The sequence below is a fragment of the Fukomys damarensis genome, unplaced genomic scaffold (genome assembly GCF_012274545.1).
Source record: "Fukomys damarensis isolate Sample0158 unplaced genomic scaffold, DMR_v1.0_HiC HiC_scaffold_28, whole genome shotgun sequence".
NCBI lineage: Eukaryota > Metazoa > Chordata > Mammalia > Rodentia > Bathyergidae > Fukomys > Fukomys damarensis.
In genome coordinates, this window is record NW_022900940.1 from 23,453,866 (window position 1) to 23,473,880 (window position 20,015).

At 36.0% G+C, this 20,015-nt stretch overlaps 1 protein-coding gene across 1 annotated transcript in view; it reads left to right on the plus strand.

The window, feature by feature from the left end:
* Gadl1 (glutamate decarboxylase like 1) overlaps positions 1-20,015 on the plus strand; it is a 170,054-nt gene that overhangs the window by 56,343 nt on the left and 93,696 nt on the right. Inside the window, exons 10-11 of the mRNA XM_033756998.1 lie at positions 2,727-2,791; positions 3,087-3,168. Of these exons, the coding sequence (XP_033612889.1) occupies positions 2,727-2,791; positions 3,087-3,168 (147 nt within the window). The remainder of the gene's footprint in view (positions 1-2,726; positions 2,792-3,086; positions 3,169-20,015) is intronic.

The window sequence follows — 20,015 nt, forward strand, 5'->3', positions numbered from 1 at the left end:
GTATAAGGTCCACTTTCTTAAAATCTTTACATCTCTGAAACGGGTATTATGATGTCATTTTTTTTTCTTTCTCATTGGCACACATATAATGCTAAATCTCATATTTGATGTTATCTTAAATTTGGTGAATTTGATGCATTTTAAAACAAATGAATAAGACAGACTTCAGTTTTGTGAGAATCTTCTGTCTCCAGTATCATTCTCTCTCTGTGAGAGTGAATGTGATTCCAGCCTCTACATAGATTAGGTCAGGGTTGATCTAGCTCTTCTTTGAACCAGAGGCTGGTGGCTTCTATAAAACCTCACATTTTCTGCAAAGTTTCCTATTTCCTCCAAACTGTTCATACCAAGGCCCAGGGAAAGTTGTAAGCATTGTATTTCAAATCATGAACTTTAGAAGCTACAAAATTTTGATTTCACTCCTGTCTTTACCTCTCTCTCAAGATTATTTCTCTTATTATTTTATTAATCATTTAATTAAGGAGAATACTATTAAAGTGGTATATTGTGGTGCTTATCATGTAATATTAGCCCAGAAAACCAAGCTCCTACATCATGAAGGTGGTTAATTTTAATTTTTAAAAAATTATCGCATTAGGAAGTCAGAAAATGAAGCAAACAGAAATAGCATGTTGACGTAAGGGCTTTTTGTCCCCTTCATTTAACTCATTTGAGTAATAAATTCGTGAATGAACTATTCCTAACCCTACAACTTTGTAAACTAGTAACACCTTCAGAGAGTTTCAGTGTGATTTTAAAACTTAAATCTGGCTGACTGGGATTAGGAGAATGTGTTGACTTTTAGGGAGAGAACAAGGAGGCAGAGGGGAGAGAAGACAGGAGTAGAAGCATAGGGTATGAGGCAGGTGGAGAGAGAGCACATGGTGGCCAATGCTTACAGTTTGACCCTTCCCCTAGTTCTCACTGCTAGCTTCTCAACAAGGTTGAAAGATAAAAGCGTTGAGATGAGTAAGGAACTTGGTATGTAGGGTGTGTGATAAAGGGGAAAAGAACCTAACATGTAAATCACCTTAATATCTGAGAATCGCAATCTCATGATCTATATCTAGGGCTCATTAATGAGTAGTAGGCCAAGGTAACATTTTCCTGAAGGCTGAAGGTAGGTGTTGTTGAAGGCTGCCCGTAGTCACACAGGGTCTATCATGAATCCTAGTGGGAGAGAGGGTACAGCAAGATGGGCACTTGCCTAACAACCCCAAGTCATCAGTCCTTTCCCTGGGAAGCTTTGGGATTTGCACCATCACCAACCTGGAGGCACATCAGAGTTGGAAAACCATAGAGGACCTCAGGGAATCAGAGCTAGAACTAGTGTGAGACCAGTAATGGTCCTAGGACTAAACTTTAAAAATGTACTTCCTGTTAGGCCTGTGCAAGCATCCAATACTAAGAGAGTTTGTCCTTAAATTGTGTACCCTAGTGAGTCACTTCTGTCTAGTCCCAGTCCTGAAGGACAGAGTTGTTCTTAAATGGGATTTTAAGGGCACAGAGAGGCTTATGTTGTACTTTATTAGCTACAAGTGTGTCCGGCTTTGGTTACACTGAGAATTGTAGAGATGTCTCATTTTCTTCCTCTCCCACATTCAAGTTGCATACCATCCTCTTGCTTCTTTCTACACAATGTGAGATTCTGTCTTTTTATATTCTGTGATTGAAATGGGAGAGATTTTTGTCCATACCCTAGGGAATTCTTGAACTTGCCCATTGCCTGATGAATTTCTATTGCCTTCAGTTCCAAGGCCAGTGGTCACCATTAGTAAGTCATGATGTATGGTATCATGAAAAGAGAATGAGTTTTTGGTTCCTAGTTTGATTTTTACTACCTGTAAGACTTTAAATAATTTACTTATCTCTTCTAAATCTTAGTTTATCTGTTAAGAAGGGGACGATAGTAATTCCATCCTCTAGGGGTTGTTGTAAGATTTAAGTGAATGTGGAGATAAGCACAGCTCCAGCTTGGACCCTCACATCCTCATTTCTCATTGTCCTGCAAGTTAAAACTTAGAAGTCTGCTCAATTTTCAAAGACTGGTGTGACTCTTGTATTTCCACTGACTCCACTTCCCTTCCTTCCAGACCAATTAATTGACCATGCGATTTCCTTTCATCTTTTTCATCAATTTTCTCACTCCCATTTTCCCACCTTTAGTTTGCAAATATTTCTGGACAGCATTTGGCTAAGATGTAATTTTCACTTAGTGCATACCAGATGGCCTCTGTCCACTTTGTCAGTAATATGCTTCATTCATTGAATAGAACCAGGCCTCTAGCCATGACTCATCATACAACATGTCTGGCAAAATGCCAGCATCGTGAAGATTTTATCTATTTTAAATTCTTGGTTTCAAGAAGATACGGACTCTACCTTTTAAACCTCGTTTCATCCACACAATCTTTGTCTGGCTAATGCACCAATTTTTAAATGATTTATGAATTTACATTCTAGGGTCAGTGGGGCACATCTGTGGTGAGGAGGTTCTGGTTGCTGAGTAGCCAGTGATCAAAATTCTCCAATGATGAATGTAACTATACTATATACCTAAAAAGTACCAATAAACTTAATTCCCTGGAGTGGAAATGGGTTAACACAACATAAAGCAAAGTACCAAATAACATAGATTGAAATTGTCTCAAAGGTTTTCTGTGGCAACCCATTGGTGAACAAGTAACATTGACTTAACATTGTTTTGGTTGTGCAAATCTCAACAGGCTTCTTGGGGTGGCTCAGCTTTGATGTCAAGGAAGCACCGCAAACTTCTGCATGGCATCCACAGGTAAATGGAGTTTTCTAGTTTGCAGTTGACCTTTATTTAGGCAAAAGAACTCTTTGCACTTTCCCCTCCAACACACATTTGGAAAACAGGCAAAAACAAAGTAGCAATTGTGCTAAAACAAAACAAAACAAAACAAAACACACCTCCAAACTTTCCACCTCTCAGACAAGGATGCCTGTGTTCCTATAACTTGGGTGTGAGAACTGAATGTGGATGTAGGGTAGTTTTCCTTCTGCCAATAAAAACTAATTGGATATCCCCCCTCCTCTGTCCTTTTCTTTGTTCAATATAATAGGGCTGACTCGGTGGCCTGGAACCCACACAAGATGCTGATGGCTGGAATCCAGTGCTGTGCTCTACTTGTGAAAGACAAATCTGTGAGTCTTCCTCTTATGGTCTTGAGAGTCCGGAGGGTTGACTCACCATGCTTGTAGAGAGCTCCATTTTTGGTTATTTGTTGGTGTTCTATTCAAGGTGTATGTGAAGGTCTTTGGTAAATGTTGGTGGTCTTGAAAGGAAAGACCAATTGGCTCATTAAAAGGTCCAGTGGTTCTGCTCAGGTAATTTTGTGGATTTGATTTAGGTTTTATACAATCTCATCAGTTGAAGCAAAGTTGTCTCTTTTGTCCTTGTTTGGATTATGTTTTAAAACTCAGTTTTAAACATCACCAAGGTTTTTTTCCTTGTTGAAAAAAAGGGATTGAAGTTATCTTGAAACTTCTGTTCACTAGGAGTGGAACAGATGTGTGTCATACGTTAAACTGAATGCTTAATATGCTTAGAGAAGGTTGAACAGCCGGTTTATATGGGAAGACAGTAGATCAAGAATGATCATGGAAGAATGATTTATCAAGAGATTGCTTGTCTCAAGTAGTTGATACTTAACCTGGTTTGGTACCTTGGGGAGAGCTGGAAACCAGTCTGGATTACGGTGAGGCAAGTGGGACAACAGTAGTTGAGGTTCTTCCTGGCCAGAGGCATAATAAACTCTACGTTTTCTGTGAGTTAAATAAGGATTGTTGTGGGAAGTCGCCCAGGCTGGGAAGTGCTACTTCATTCTTAGAAATGCCTCCACAAGATCTGTGTTCAGCATGTGGGTGATCTTTCTCAGCCATCTGCTTGTACGTTTTTTTCCTTAGGGGACTCCCTTTGCCAATGTTGAAGACATGTTCTGTTTTTTAAAAATTTTATTTCAAATGAAAACCATATTTAAAACTTGAAGTCTGCTCTTCATACATAGATATTTAAAATTCTTTTTTAAAAAGTGTGATATTTTATGTTAATTCCCTGTGTATTTTGACATGAAATGTCCATCAGAAACCAGGAAGAAATTCTTTGTACATAGAAATAGACACTCGGGAATATAAATCTGCAATTAATGGTTTGTTAAGCTAGTTATAGTTGACCATGTTTAATGGCATTGAACTTTTTAAATTGTGGAGTGATTGTTTATAATAGAAAAGTACTCTAGATTGCTATGCTGGTTTTAAGCCACAAAACATAGCAAATTTGCCCATAGTAACATACTTAGGACATGAACAATAGGTGTAAATCTAAGTTCCTTGTGGACTAGGTACAAGACAAAAATGTACCAAGTATATGTTATGTACTGTACTAAGAGAGCATTTATATCTGCTCTCTCTCTATTCAACCAAACTGAATGGCAACTTATCCATTGGTATTGTGCCCTCAACAGTAGAAAATTTAGAACAAAAGTGTTATGACTATTCTTTTAAGTAATTTGCTAGTTTTTTGTAATTTTATGTAATTCTTAAATAATATCTGAGTGATTTAGTCAAGAATTGATTTACATTCACGTACTTAAAACAATTTACATTATTCTAGATTATACAACTCCTTAACAAGTGTTAGATTTTAGCTTTTTAAAGAATTCATTCCTGATTCTCAGTGATAACAATAATACTTGTGTCTGTTTGTATAGTAGGAAGTAAGTTAGGAGAACTGTATTCACTCTGCAAGGAATTGAGTACTTTAAAAAATGTGTCTAATTTTTAAATGAAAACATCTTTTTCAAGTTAAATGGACTAGGAAGCCGACCCATGAAATATGAGGTATGGAAATCAGCTTAATAAGTTTTGTGCTGGCAGTTTTCAGTCTCTTTTTTCATCAGTTTTCTGCTTCTATTATTCTCTTTTATATTCACTCATTTATCTCTTCAACCAACAGTAATTTACATAGATGTGCTGATTTGGGTGTTACAGCAGTGAATAAGATACACGTATTTTCCATAGTCAAAGAGTTTATAATCTCAGGGAAACAATGAGCAAATGTACACATTTAATTCTTTAATTGCTATTTTGATAAACACACTGAAAATGTCAAATTTTATTGATAGTAGAGCCAAGAGGCATTCCATCCTCCTCTTCTTGTTCTCCTTCCAGTACACACTGAAACAGTCTCACTCACCCTAAGGTACAGATCTGGCCAGGATGAAGAAGGGGAATGTGATGAAGGTTTTTAAGGGAGATTTTCATCTCTGACAGAAGTGATACCACTATAATTGACCACTCTTCTCTTTCTTTCTGACTTAAATGTTGTGTATAAGAATGTGAAGCCTGGGTCTCTGAGCCACCTGTGACCACAAGGCAATGACTCCAACTATCCCATGAACATGTACAGAAGGGCAGAGAACAAAAGGAAAGCTTTTGTCTTGAATAATAATTTTGAAATGTTGCTCTAATCTTGGAAGGACCTATTTTCAGGCATTCTGTGACATGAGATAATTGTTGTTAAATTTTCTTATTGCTGTAGCCATCGCCTTTGGCTAATCTATTACTTGCAGCCAAGTGCACCTGTACATGACACAAAAAACGTAGGGAGACCTGAGATGTTCCAGGTGGCAGGAATAGGACATGCACATTCTTCAAGAAAGGAGAGTCTTCTTTTAATTTTAGAAACTGAAAGTTTATTGTGGCTGAAGTGCAGAGAATCATATGAAGATTGATGTGAAATGTTTAATCAGTGGCTGTATCATGCAGTATCTTAGAAACATTTCTAATGCTTTTAAAGCTTTTCTTTCTTTCTCTTCTCTTCTTTCTTTCTCTTCTTTTTTCTTTCTTCTTTTTGGTACCGGGGAATCAAACTCAGGTCTTTGCGCTTGTGAAAGCAGGCAGCGGAACCAGTGAGCTAAATCCCTGGCCCTAATGCTTTTAAATTTGATCTTCAGAAAATGGAAGAACTTTAAACCATAGAGTAATCTAAAAAGGTTTTCATGATGAATCAGGGATTTAACTCATTGGTGCTGCTGCCTGCCTCGCATGTGTAAGGTCCCTAGTTCTATGCCTGGTACTACAAAAAAACAACAGCATTCCTGAAAAGATTTTCATGAATGAGGGAGGGGGATAGATACAAGCTCGGGGGAGGGGGGGTGCAGTGCTATTTAAGCACTAGTTTATGGCAAGAGTTGAAAAACATGAAATTTGACATTTCTTAGCTGTTGAAGAAGCAGGGCTGAACTACCACTTACATATCAGCGAAGCAGATGTCATGTTGCTCTCTGATTACTGATAATGGCAACTGAATGAATGGTTCTATTTAGAAAGATGGAGAAGATCTGTGAAAGAAATATGTTTATTTCGGTGTTGGATGTATTAAATTTTAGTTTCCCATGAGGTGTCATGTGAGGATGTCACATTTAACACATTGAGTGAATCTAGGAAAAGAGGTGTGGGTTAGAAAAGACTATTAAGGAATTGTTGACATACAGATGATAACCAGGGTGATAGGAGCAGATTGGATGCCTTGGAAAGAACTATGGAATGAGAAGAGATCCCAAAAGTTAAGCCTCAAGAGCCTCAGAGTCTGAATTTGGTAGAAGAGGGAGAAGACCCTGTGAAGGCTAAGTGTGTTAGTAGTTATGTTTTGGTTATTGCTAAGACAAAATACCAACGCCCAAAGTTGAAGGGGGAAAGGTTTATTTGGCTTACAGTTCATAGAGGTTTCAGTCCATGATTGGCTGGCTCCAAGTGAAGGTGGCTGGCAGCCAGGTATTGCAGGGGAGAAACAACATGGAACACACAATGTTGCAAAAGCAACAAGAGACTTTAACAGCATCTTTTTGCCCCCTTTATCCCATGCAGACAACTGGGATTAGGGCGGTGCCAAACCAATAACTTACCTGCAGTAGTTTAGTAATCACACACCCTTTATTCCAGCATCATACATTTTAGATTTAGCCACCTCCAAACTAGCCTGTGGTCACATAAGGCTTTAGGGGGACATCTAGACACAAGCCATAACACTGAATCATCATAGTCAGGGCAGTTGTAGAAAGACCAGGGAAGAGTGATACCAATGAAACTGGAAAACAGAGAGAGAAAAGACTTTTTTCACTGATCACAAGGTTCATGACTGGCACCCCTATCTCAAAAGACAGATGAACAAGAGAAAAGCATAACAAGTATTTAACTAAAGTTTTATTTGCCATGGGATCTTTTAGAAAGAAGGCCACACATCCAGTGAAAACTGAGTATTTTATGGTTGCTTAGATAGAAGCGTAATTGTAGGACAGCAGGGTGTGGTCACATGAAAACAAACTGGGAGAACTCAGCAAGTCTTGTTTGTTCAGATTCTTCTTGCTCTCTGGATGAAGGGGCAGCACTCCTGTGGAGTGAGGGTCTTTGGGTTTACTGTCGGGGGGAGGAAAGCCAAATACTTTTTTAAAATATCTGATTGGGGAACAATGGCAGGAGAAGGTCAGAGAGTGATTGCCAAGATGCCATGTTCTGGGCTTATGTTCAGAGCCTCACCAGGTGTCAGGTCACAATCTAAGTGCCACATCCTTAAGGAAGAGCTCCTTGACTTACCAAGGCAAGCTAACTTCTCTCCTTTATTCTCTCTCAAACTTTGTTGCCCTCCTTTGACATTTTTGTTACTATTTGTAATTATAATTTCTCACAAAAGGTTTTCCTTTCCCCCTAGAATATAAGCTGCAAGAGGTCATCAAATGCACTAATCTACCCAGTGCCTAGAAAGTATTCAGTACAACAAAGACAGAAAAAACAAAACAAAACTAAAGTTTTTTGAAAAAATGGGTGATTGACTAAATCCACTAAAAATCCTCAGAAATATTTATCTTCGTGTCAGCAATAACTAGGCATTTTCAATTTTTCCCCATCCCAAGTTACTGTTTTTGAGCACTGTAAGAGACAGTGATTAATATTATTGCTGGTGAGTTCTCTTGTTAATGCCCTCAGATAGGGCTTGTGAATACCTCTGGCAGTAATTGATAGTGATTTTAATTTGGACCCACTGCTTCAACTGATGTAAGGGGATAACTCTAGTTCAAAGAAAGCCAATTACCCAGTGAATGCACTGCTGTTGAGGGTAAAATGAACTCCCTAATTTGTACCATCACAATGCTGACATTCACAGTGCTGTTCTGATGCCAACCTGGTGGTGTTTGCATTTTTAGTTTCCTGTATTAGTAAAGAGGCCAGCTTCAGAAACAAAGCATGGCTGTTGCTCTTGAAGTTGTACTATCATAACCCTCATTGCAACATGGAGATGAAAAGAATATCAAGGGATTTTTTTAAAAAAATCCATGATTATATGTAGGTTGACTTCAGATATAAATGCTGGATCTGCATGGCTCTTTTGAATCAAAGAGAGTTTTGATGTTTTGATCTAAAATAAAAGGCAATATATTCTAAGAATCCATTGCATAGATATGGCAAATTCAGTATCAGCTGTTTGATTTTTAGTGTTTACTAGAAGGACTTTTCAGTTTTAAAAAACCTAGCAGGTACAGGAGAACATGTAATGTGCTAATCAGGTTTTTTGAGTATAGATTACAACTCTGCATTAATGCCTAACATCATCATCTGATTCAAACTTGCAAAGCCTTGCTGTTGAACCTAGAAGCCACAGACAACTCAAGTAACATATTTTCTTTTATCTTTTCTAAAAGAAAGATTATATTCACACTAAGGATTTTTAAAAAGCATGCCCACTTTTAAATGTTTTATTTCAAAAGTGATTCATGTTTATCATAGATGAGTCAGAAAATTCAGATAAAGTTGAAGAAAAAGAAACACTGTATGCAAATATCTGAAAATGACTTTTATACATTTCCCTAGGTGCACAGACATTAAGTGTGCACATATGTGCCATACCTGGCTATACAATGTGTAGCACATTGTGTTTTTAGCATTTGGTAGAGTAAGAGTATATGTGTGTGTGTGTGTGTGCATGTGTGTATACGATATAACCTTTGGCATCAAAGGGGAATTTATGTTAATTTGATAGACGTGATAGTGTTCACTTCTAGACATAGATACAAATGTTTTCCTTGTAATTTTATCTGTTGATTTTTTTTTAACCTCTTTCTAAGGTGCCTTCTCTGGCTCAAGAGATTTTTGCTGTGGAAATTCCCCACAATTAGGTTTCAAATATGAGACTTTGGAGATAAGCTTGCAGTTGTTTTCCATTCATATTCATTTTAGAGGAGGCTCAGAACATAGATCTGGTTTTTCTTTAGTAGAAGGAGTGGGAGGAAGAAGACTAGTAGAAAATTCATTCAAAGCACACTTGAGAATGTGGTATGGGCCACATAATGCAATGCAAAGAAGAACAAAATGAAAATGGGGACTGATTTCATTTCTCAGTGGTCCCCTAGCAGATAAATAATTTTTGCTGGAATACTACATTGGAGAATTAGAAATAATTGATACTTCAAATGACCACTGCTGTATGCCATTTACAAAACCTGTGCAAGAAAAGAAGATAAAATAGATTGCTTATCACAGAAATTAGAACAAACTATGTCTATTTTTGTGAGGATTTTTCTTTCTGCTTCTGTTTTTCTTCATAGAGTTCCTATGGAACTGCCATTAAGAGTTTGAAAATACTGAATAATCCAATCATCAGAGAAATTTTTCTCATGGCAGAGAATACTTTACACTGCCTCTCTATACATGCATTATAAATATCTCTGAATGACAGCCTCCTAGCGAATGTAGCAGAAAAAAGGTAAAAGGGGGGGATTAAAACTGATTAGAAAAGAGAAGCGTATCAATTGTGGGTGAGATATCAGTCTCCTGTGTAGGTACTGCCGAAATCAGTCTGCATGTCAGAGTGCTTTTGTCTGATCTGAGAAAATTCTTCCCAGACCTTTCATCAAGGTTGAAAATTGCACCACACTGGCAGAACTCATTAAATCCATGGTTGGCAACTAGCCCATTTCTTTTATAATTTCTGTGTTTTAAAAATTATAATAAATGACTGGTCGTTTTCTTTTCATGAGGCTTTTGGTAATCTGTGCACATGCATACATGTGTATTACATTAAGAAAGCATGATGTTGGCCAGGGAATTTAGATCAGTGGTTCTGCCATTTGCCTTGCAAGTGAAAGGTCGTTAGTTCAATGCCCAGTACAAAAAAAAAAAGAAAAAGAAAAAGCAGTTGTTGTCAGTAATGACAAACGCCTCTCTCATTTCTGTTTTTCTCGATGAGGAAATGTGATATAATATCATCTTGTATTCAAAATGTACTGTTTTTTTCCCCACCAAACAAACCAATAAAATTGGGTTTTAGTGTTTATTTGTTGGTATTGCCATTGCCATTAATTTTAACAAGGAACTTTGGTTACCAGCCCGTCATAACTATGCATGGGTGCCAGTGCGAGCCTTGAACAAGCCACCATCAGGACCTGTTCTGTGGTTTCTAGAATTATCTCTAGTAGACTGTGAGCTACATGAGGACGAATTGGGCTTTCGTCTTCACGATTATCCCACATCTGTATACTCAGTACCCAGTCAAATGCTTCCAGAAGTGACTGAATTTGTATCTCTTCCTAATGCCAACAAATAGAAATGCATTTTAAGTTTGCTAGTGAAAATGAGAAGTAATAAGTCTTTTACCATGCAACCTGACCTTGCAGGTTTCAGAGTGTTCCTTCTTGCTATTAAAAAGGGATTCTTTTTGAAAAGGTGTAGACAATATTGTTTGTCTTATCTTTAGGGTTTGATACATCCATTACCTGCTCAGATCCTATCTCATGTTGATGTCTAACAATAAAAGGTCTTTACGCTGTGCCAGCATTTGGCCTTTTATGTTATGTGCCTCAGAAACCAGCAATAAATCAGTGACTCATGCGTACCTTTTCAGAAACCATATTGTCTTTCCACTAAACAGTTATGTTTATTTTAGTGTTTAATGATGCTGTACTTTATTGGAGACTGGACATGTTAAAGAGATACTTGTTTTGCTGAGGTTCCCTGGGCCCTCTCTCGACCCCTTCTAATGAACAGATTGACGTTCACAATCTGCTGTTTTGCTCTCAGTGGCTATTTGTAATGTTGGATACAGCATGTTGGCCAACAGCTTCCCAATTTCACCCTTGAATTCCTTCAAAACTCTTGGGTGCCTGCCACCTGGTCCTACTGATAAGCTACATTTATTGGCTTAGATGAGTTAAGGTTTTGCCCACTATTGGATTTCATATTTTCTGCTTGTCTATTTATGGAGAATGTTGAGGGCACGGGAATTTCTCTAATACCCTCCAAGTAAGGAATTCATTCAGTTTGGCAGCCTTTCATCTTCAGTATGGTACTCCAGTTTTTGTTTCTCTGCCAAATATCATAAAAGACTTCAAATTTCCTAAGAAATGACAAGAAGGAAAAAAATATGAACTGCTATTTTTGGGTCCCTTTACCAGCAATTGACATATAAATAAAATTCTGTTTGCAGAGTGCTTTTTAAAATCCTATTTTGTAAAAATATTGATGAATATCCTATAATATAATACTATATAAATGAAAAATCTAAGAATAAAGAGCACCATAAGGGTAAGGGTGTAAACAGAAACCTAGAGTGAAGCTAATAGAAACATTTATTTTATAATTAGCATACTACATTTGCCTCAGTTGATGAGCTAAAATTTGATTTTACATTTTTAAAGAATTATAAGCATCTGTCTGCTTTTTTGCTTTTTATTTTACTATTAAATTACAAAGAGAAGGCCTTGTCTCTTATTTTAATCTCTGGCATGACATTTGAGACACCTTTGAATTCTTGGAGTAAATCATTCTATTTGTTTATATTTGCACAAATCTAGTTATCATATTTGTTGTTTTCTAAGGAAGACATTTGAAAATCCACATGATTCCCACAATTAGGCTTTCTAACTGTTTGAAGGACAAAATATTTCATGGAAACAATATTTTTCTGAATTTTTTTCTTCCATAACAATTTAGTGTCAGCGTAAGTGCATATGAATGAAAGCAGTGTTCTGACTTTGTAAATTACTCAAAAATCAAAAATACAGATTTAATTATGAAGAATTTTAGTTGTACTTAGCTGCAGTATGTACAGAAATTATCAGTGGCATATAATAAAGAAGCTAATTGTGACATGGATAGAATATGAAACTGTAAAATAACCTTTCCTTTATTTAGGGATCCTTATAACCCTAGAAGGAATATCAGAAAATAGAATACCCTGGTCTTCTGTCTCCTACTTCCAAGATGAAGGTCCATATACAAATTCCTCACACCACAAACGTGCCTGCCTTCAGGTCATTAGGATGCTGATGGAAATCACAATTTAGGGGCTTTTGTTAATTGCAAAATATTCTCTCCTAGTTCTTTATAGGGCCTGTTTAGGAATTTGGAAGTGGTTTGGCCTTTAATTAAAATTAAAACAAATTATGAAATATAAGAAATAAATAAAAATAGTCAGCCCTCCACATCCACAGGATGATATGCAGATACAAGCTGAGCACCTCTAAGATTTGGGAGTCAGGGTTATTTTACCTGCACTCTGTACTTTTGTACAAGGGATTTGAGCATCTGTAAATTGTGACAGGAGAGGGGTTATGAAACTAATCTTCCGTAGATAGTTAGGGATAACTGTCTGCGTAAAATTAAAATGAATAACCCAAGTTGTTGTAAAGTGAGTAATCAGATCCTTCCAACAGAGATTAAAGAACTTAACCAAAAATCAGAATCCTCCATGAGCTTTTTCTCAATATTGATCTTTCTAAGTTTCTTTATTGTGTTCTGTAATTATAAATTCTCAAATAATGTAATTTAATTTTACATTTTGAAATTTATAAAAATAGAATTTACAGCTTGTATTGTCTTGTGCTTAGCTTACTTTGGCCCAAATTTATTCTGTCTTTAAGATTCATCCATATTGTGGTGCAATCTGATGATTCAATCTTTTATATTATTTGAATATAACCATAATTTGTTAACCAACTATTTTGCTTGCAGGCATTTGGGTTATTCCAAGTTTTGTCTTTTACAAATTTTGCTGGAAACATTTTTGTTCGCTTATCTCTATTGCTTGCTGTGTCTCCAAGGTTCCATCTGTGATAATTTTTCTTCTTGAAGACCATATTTTAGAATTTCTTATTGAAGTACCTGAGTGTATGTTAGATTTCATTTTTTTGAAAATGTCTTTCTTTCATTTTTATTGGAGGTAAAATTATGTCAGTAATTTTATTTCAATAATTCAATGGTATATTTTATTGTTTGTTTTAAACCATTGATACTGTGTTATAATTTTCACTATCTAGCTGTCATTTTTTTGACGGTAAAATGACTTTTTTTCTTTGGTATCTTTTAACATCTTTCTTTGTTTGCTATTTGACTATGATGTTCTAAATCTGAGTTTTGTTTAGTATATCTTCCTTTGGCTTCTTTGGACTTCAATTTATGATTGCTGTTTTGTAAGTTTTGAAAATTGTTTATTGCCTCTGCTTCTTTTTTTCTGGTAGTCCATTTAAATGTATATTAGACTGTCTTATTTTCCTCTTACTTTCAATTTATTAAGTCCCATAATTTTGTTTTTCCATGCTTAATTCTGGATACTTTCTTCTGAAATGTCTTGAAATTCACCAGTTCATTTTAAGTCTTTCTAATCTATTAATGCTGTCCTTTGTGTTCTTATTTTGTTACTGTCTTTTCAGTTTTATAATTTCTGATTGACTTTTTCACCTGTTTAATATCTCTAGGTTCTTGTTAATATTTTAATGTTTTGCTTTTATCTCTCTGAATACTCTAAACATAGATTTATAATCTGCCTTCATTCACTTTAATATCTAGATTTTCTGATGCTCTTTTTGTTGTATTTTCTGTCTTCACTGTTATCTATTTGATGTTACAAAATACTGTACTTGCATTTTCCTTCAGAGATTTTGAGGTGCAATAATTTTTCTTCATGGAAGGTTATATTCACTCTTTGGGGCAGCTGTTGTGAAATTTTGTCATTTTTTCCTGACACCCATTAACTATTCATCCATAGAGATAAGTTTTCAAGTGAAACCAGACTTTCATACATGCAGGCTATCCTATTAGATCCATCAGATGAGACACAGTGAGACCCAGTGCATCAGAAGAGGCACAAGACTTACATATCAATTAGAAGAAATGTGAAATAGTGTACGGTGAAAATAATTTTATGGTAAATATCAAGAATTTCAGAATTCTAACAATGCATAAGCTAGGGGAGAAAAAGTGGAGGAATGGTAATTAAGAATCAGAAATAGATAGGGTAAGACAAGGCTCTAACTTGGTATTCCATTTCTAAAGTAACTCGTTGAAAAGAGCAAACCATTGTTGGCTGCTTTACTAAGTCCACATTGTTGTAGTTACCATATTCCAGGTTCATAATATATTTCATCTAGTATGGAAAGACTTCATTCACTTTTTACAAAATAAGTTATTTTCTTCTGTTTATATTTCCAAATGGACTTGAAGCTTAAAAACATTCCCCTGGAATTTTTGTATGGGGTTATATTAATTCTATGAGTACATTTAAGAAGATTCAGCACGCTTAAATTATTTCAGTATCCCAAACTAGAAATGAGGTGTATCTATTTATCCAGCTCTTCTGTTTCATACAAAGTTTCTTTTAAACTTTACCTTAAGGAAAACTTGAAGCAGAATCAAAGCAGAGGTAAACTCCCAATGAACTCATCATATGATTTCAGTAAGGATCAGTTATGGCTGACCTGGTCACATCTGCCTCCTTTTCCCTGTATAAGTAAAGATTAATAATAATCATGGATATTGTATCCTTATAACTGTATTTCAGTTCTGAAAAATTTTTGTTTTTTTTCTCATTGGGACTGTGAATATGTTTTATTAGGGTTACTTATAGTTTTTAATATTTTATATTTGTTAAATTCTGTTACTTATGTACATGCCATTATGTATAGCATCTTGTTTGTTTGTTTTTTTAAGCTTTTAACTGCTAATGCTGCCATAGGGGAAAATTTAAAAGTATATTTAACTACTTGACCAACTTACTGTTTTGTAGAAATTTTAAGTAATTTTTTTATTTTCTATGAATAATATAGTTATATCATTATAACTTTCAAGTTTGTTTTCTTTCTAATGTCCAAGGCTCATATCATTTACGATTATAATGTACTGCAAAATTTTTAAAAAGCTGTTCAACAATAGTAGTAAACAGAAGGCATTCTAGTCTTTTTTTTGTGTGTGTGTTTTTATTGAGTTGCCTTAAGGTGCACATTCTTTATAAGTCCTTTTCAAAAATTATCTAGGAATGTGTAGAAATTCCTTTTGAGTGTCTAATAGAGCGATTCTATCATTTTTCTTCTTGAATAAAGTTAAATACGTGCTAAATAGACTTTTCTCATTACTTATTAGCCCCATTTTGTTGCACTAAATTACTTATTATTTTAATGAATTTATGTATTTAGAATTTTGCCTCTATCTACATATGATTATTCTTTATGTGTATATTACATCTTGTTTGGATTGTGTTTTTGTTCTAAAATAATTACATTATAGAGAACAACTAGTTTTTAGAAATGCTCAGGAAAATTAATCATAAATCGAAAAAATTTGGAGAGAGAATTTTTTGTGTATTCATTATTAGTATTTTTACCGAATTATTAAGAATTTCCTTCTCTACTTGAACCAATTTTAATAGTTCATTTTTCAAATATTTAATGTATTTTATTAAGATTTTCAATCATGTTAACAAAATAACTCATTTTTATTTTTTGAGATACGGTTTCGTTAGTTCAAACTAGCTTTGAACTCACATGTAGCCTAGGCTGGCCTCAAACTTGCAGCAATCTTCCGGCTCCCATGTGCTAGGATCATAAGTGTGCAGCACCACACCTAGCTCATTTTATCTTTATGTCACCTTTTTGTTAAATCTCTCTCTGAAATCGTATGTCTTAAAATACTTTAAGATTTTCTTCTGGATTTGGTTTCCTTATCTTACCTTCTTTCCATGAGGAATCACTTTTTGTGTCTATTTTTCAATTCATATACTTATTAAATTTGCTTAGTTATTCATTTTTTCTTGCTCTCTCTGTGATTTTGTTGTGTAAGAATGTTAATTTACACTTGAGGCTAGTTTTGGCTCAGCTCTTTGGGTTTTGTCTGGGAGTGTTCTCGTTTAAATTATTTTTCAATTAATCTGTAACAGCGTTAATATACTCTTGGAGCAAAGAGCAATTCATAAATGATTTTAATCTTCCAAGTGCTAAAGCTATGCCATGAAATTTTGTTCTGGTGTGTTTTATTATAGTCCGATAATGATCAGAATGAAACCAAGATCAGTGATGGCAAATCTTTACCTTTTCAACTGCTCAGTTACTCTTGCAATGGTATCTTATTATCTAGAAACCGTGTTTTTTCTTTGCATTTTCTTTGGGAATCAGATAAGCAGTCCTCAGCATTAAAGAGGGGAGCAGTGTCTGAAAAGGAAATGTGTTAAATATGAGTGTGCAAAGCCAGGGATTTGAGAAAGAACAGAACCTCCCTGTAATATACACGAATTGTTTCCTTTTTTAGCTTAGTTCTAAGTGAAGTTCAGAGAGGTGGGCAGCCTCCCCCTCCATCTCCTTTGTCAATGCATACGGGAAACAGAAGCTATAAACAGCAGAAAGTGTCTGTAGGCATGAGGCAGCCCCCAGTTGTCCTGCAGGGTTCACGGAGGTTGGACTGGGAGGTCATCCCAAAGTGGCTGACAATGATCAAGAAGACACAAAGGAGCCCAGAGATGGGGGCAGGAAGCAAGAAGCAGGACTTCTGGTTCTGACAGTCGGAGGCCCCAGCAGATGGTCACACATTAGCAGGACGGAGGACAGCCCATCTTGGGAAGAGCTAGGGATGGAGAAGGTGGTCAGCTCAGCACAGGAGTCCCCACAGCGAAGAAGTCAGGGTTGTCAAATTCATCAAATAAAAACAAAGTTCCGGTTAAATTTGAATTTCAGGTTAATGACATATAAGATCTTCATATGAATGTGTCCTAAGTATTACATGAGACATAGTTGTAATATTTTATGAATTTATATGCAATTTATGTGAATTTAAATTTATGGGATATTTTGTATTTTAACTGGTAGACCTTAGCAGGAGCTGTGAAATTTACAGAAGTATTAAATGGAGAACAAGGAGAGAAAAAGCCCAGAGGAAAAATTTTGATCATGTTGCACATCTGAATGATCTCAAGTATCACTCAATTTGAGTTTTTCTGGAAGTGGCCAGAATAAATATTATGCATTAGAAATAAAGGTGGCTCCAGGAAAGAAATGTTTCAGTTAAAGAAAAAATTTTACAGATCCAAAGTGATAACATTTTTCAAAATTCATAGTAATTATATTTGCTTTTCAAATTTGTGTGACAAGTAAAAACTGGCAAGTTATAGTATGATGTTTATGCCATTGACCAAGAGACTAGCACAGTTGGAGTAGAATCTACCAGTGTGTTTTCAGAATTCCTGGTCTAATTGATCCTATTAATCCAGAGGATGTTGGGATGCATGAGTAGACAGTTGTGCCCATCTCTGGGTGAGGAAGGGAGGGAAGGGATCCCCACGAACTGGCTAAAGAACCTCATTTGTATCTACTCTGAGCATCTTTCCTCTCTTGCTCTGACAGCTTACTAACTGACGGCTTGCTGAGTATTAACCTGAGCTGAAAACTGAAACGGAACAAGGAAGGTGGAGCATATCTTCCCCATTTCTATCTCCGTAACAGTTGTCAGAAAGCTCACAGTTTCTTTTTCAGAAGACGCTTTATTCCCAGCACATTTCATTATGCTGCTGTTGGGGAGCAGCACATATCACTATTATATGTCCTTTGGATCTTATCTTGACATATTAGCCCTCTGTTTTATTACTAGTTTAAGACAGCACTGTAGTGTAGATTAAACCCTCAACAACCAGTACGGAAATACTGATGCATTCATTAAGAGTACTGTCAGAATCTGTGCCATTTCAATATCCAGCTTGCTGGAAGTTTGTGAAATACAATGAAATACATAGCCCTTTTCAGAGCTTGTGAGAAGTAGGAATATATATATAATAAGGAAGATTGTTTTCTGCCTGTGAGGTAGCAGCATCAAGTGTTGGAGGGTTAGTCACTCTAATGGGTAAGACTTCCTAATTAGGAAAGCTCTAGGGCCCCATTCTCAGAAAGGATTCAGTTAAAATTTAAGAGGAAAATGTTCAGATGAAAGGATTTCTTCAAATGTCTTTTGTATTTAAAAAATTGTGATTAAGGAAATGACTCATAATTTGTGGTGAAGTTAATTCTGTGGAGCCAAGTCTTTGAATATTTGAGACTCTGATATTGGCTGTACAGCATTACTGGATTAATGTGAACCCTGGGATTTAACTTTTCCAATATAGAGATTTTTTTTTTTCTCCGTAGTGCCTTTATAGTTTTAGGCATCCTTGAGAAAATTTGTTGTTTTCAGTCAAGATATTTGTCATAATTATTTAGAACCAAAATTGTCAGACATTAGTGCCAAGCTAGATGATATTGTAGAGAAGAGAACTGATTCTTATCCCTGTAACACTTACATGAACTTTGTGGTCTAGGACAGAAGGAAGGTTTATATGATTATTGGAGGTCACTATGATTCTAGGGTACTGCATTATCTGTTCCTCAGTGGTGCCTTCCTGGAAGATACGCTGAGTAGTAGTGAATGTGCTTGTGATTAGGCATGGAATAAGGATAGGAGTATAGTAAATAGTACCCCATGATATTAAGTGCAGTTATTCCTTGATTTCTGATGTGGCTAAAGAGAACATGGGATCTTTAGGATACAAGGAAATGTCCAGACAACGAGACATGCTAAAGGTCTGAAATCGGGGAGCCTGACGCTGGTGTGCTGGGAGATGGGGCTGATCACGTGTGGAGGGCTTTGACATCATGACGAGAGCACTTTCCTTTTCCTACTGGCAAGTTGCTCCTTCTGTGTGGAAAATTTCTCTTTGCTAGCTTTTATCCCATGTCTTCTCTCACAAAACATGGTTCAAATAAGGGATGGAGCTGGTATTCAAAACCAGTCAGGCTCACTCCATGCTTTTAATTACGCAGCTCACATGTAGCTAAATCAAGCTGGCAGGTAATAGAGCAACTTCATTTCCTGACCAAAACTATGAATTTTAAAGCTATAATAAAGTACAGAAGTTGAAAATGTGAATTTAGAAAGATAAACCTCCTTAGAACCAATACAAAGTGAAATAGTATTGCTAATGATTTTTCTAATACTTCCTCATTTCCAGGCTGGTAAAGTTGACCTATAAGTCCCCTCCTAACTTAATTTAGCCTTCAGACTCTTGCCTATAGCTTTTTTTTTTTTATTACATTTTTCTTCTTCCAACCCAGGATGCATACCGATTCTGTAGATATAGTTACTACCCTCAGGATTTGCAGTTCTAGTCATGCTACGAACACCCAGTTCTCTTGTCCCCTTCAGGATACTTGCAGTTTGTCAACAAGGGTATTCTCGTGTAGTTTGGAAACTCTGTTTCTCATACCTAGAGACTCATTGGCCTAGCGACTCCTAGCAGTCATCTATCTCCCTTGCATCCAACTCGCTGGAGAGCCTTTCTACCTGTCTTCTTTTGTCTTCTGTCTGTCCTTTTTATGCTCTTTTTTTTTTTTTAACCAGTAGAAATTTGTGATCGGTATTTGCATATAATGAGCTTTCAGTTTAGAATTCATAGCCCTTCCTGCCACATTATCTTAACAAAGTTCCATTACAAGTGACAAAATAAAACTTTAAAATAAACAAGAAAATGAACCCAAGTTTAACCAGTTACATCAAAGAATAATTTTTTCCTTGGGGTGCTGATGAATGAGTGGAATGAGATATAATAAGCCAGTATGGGTCATGATCCTCAAATGCAATTCTCTATGGAACTTGTATGAAATGTTTCTCAACACAAAAAGGAAAATAAGCTATGGAAACTAAATTTTCCAAAT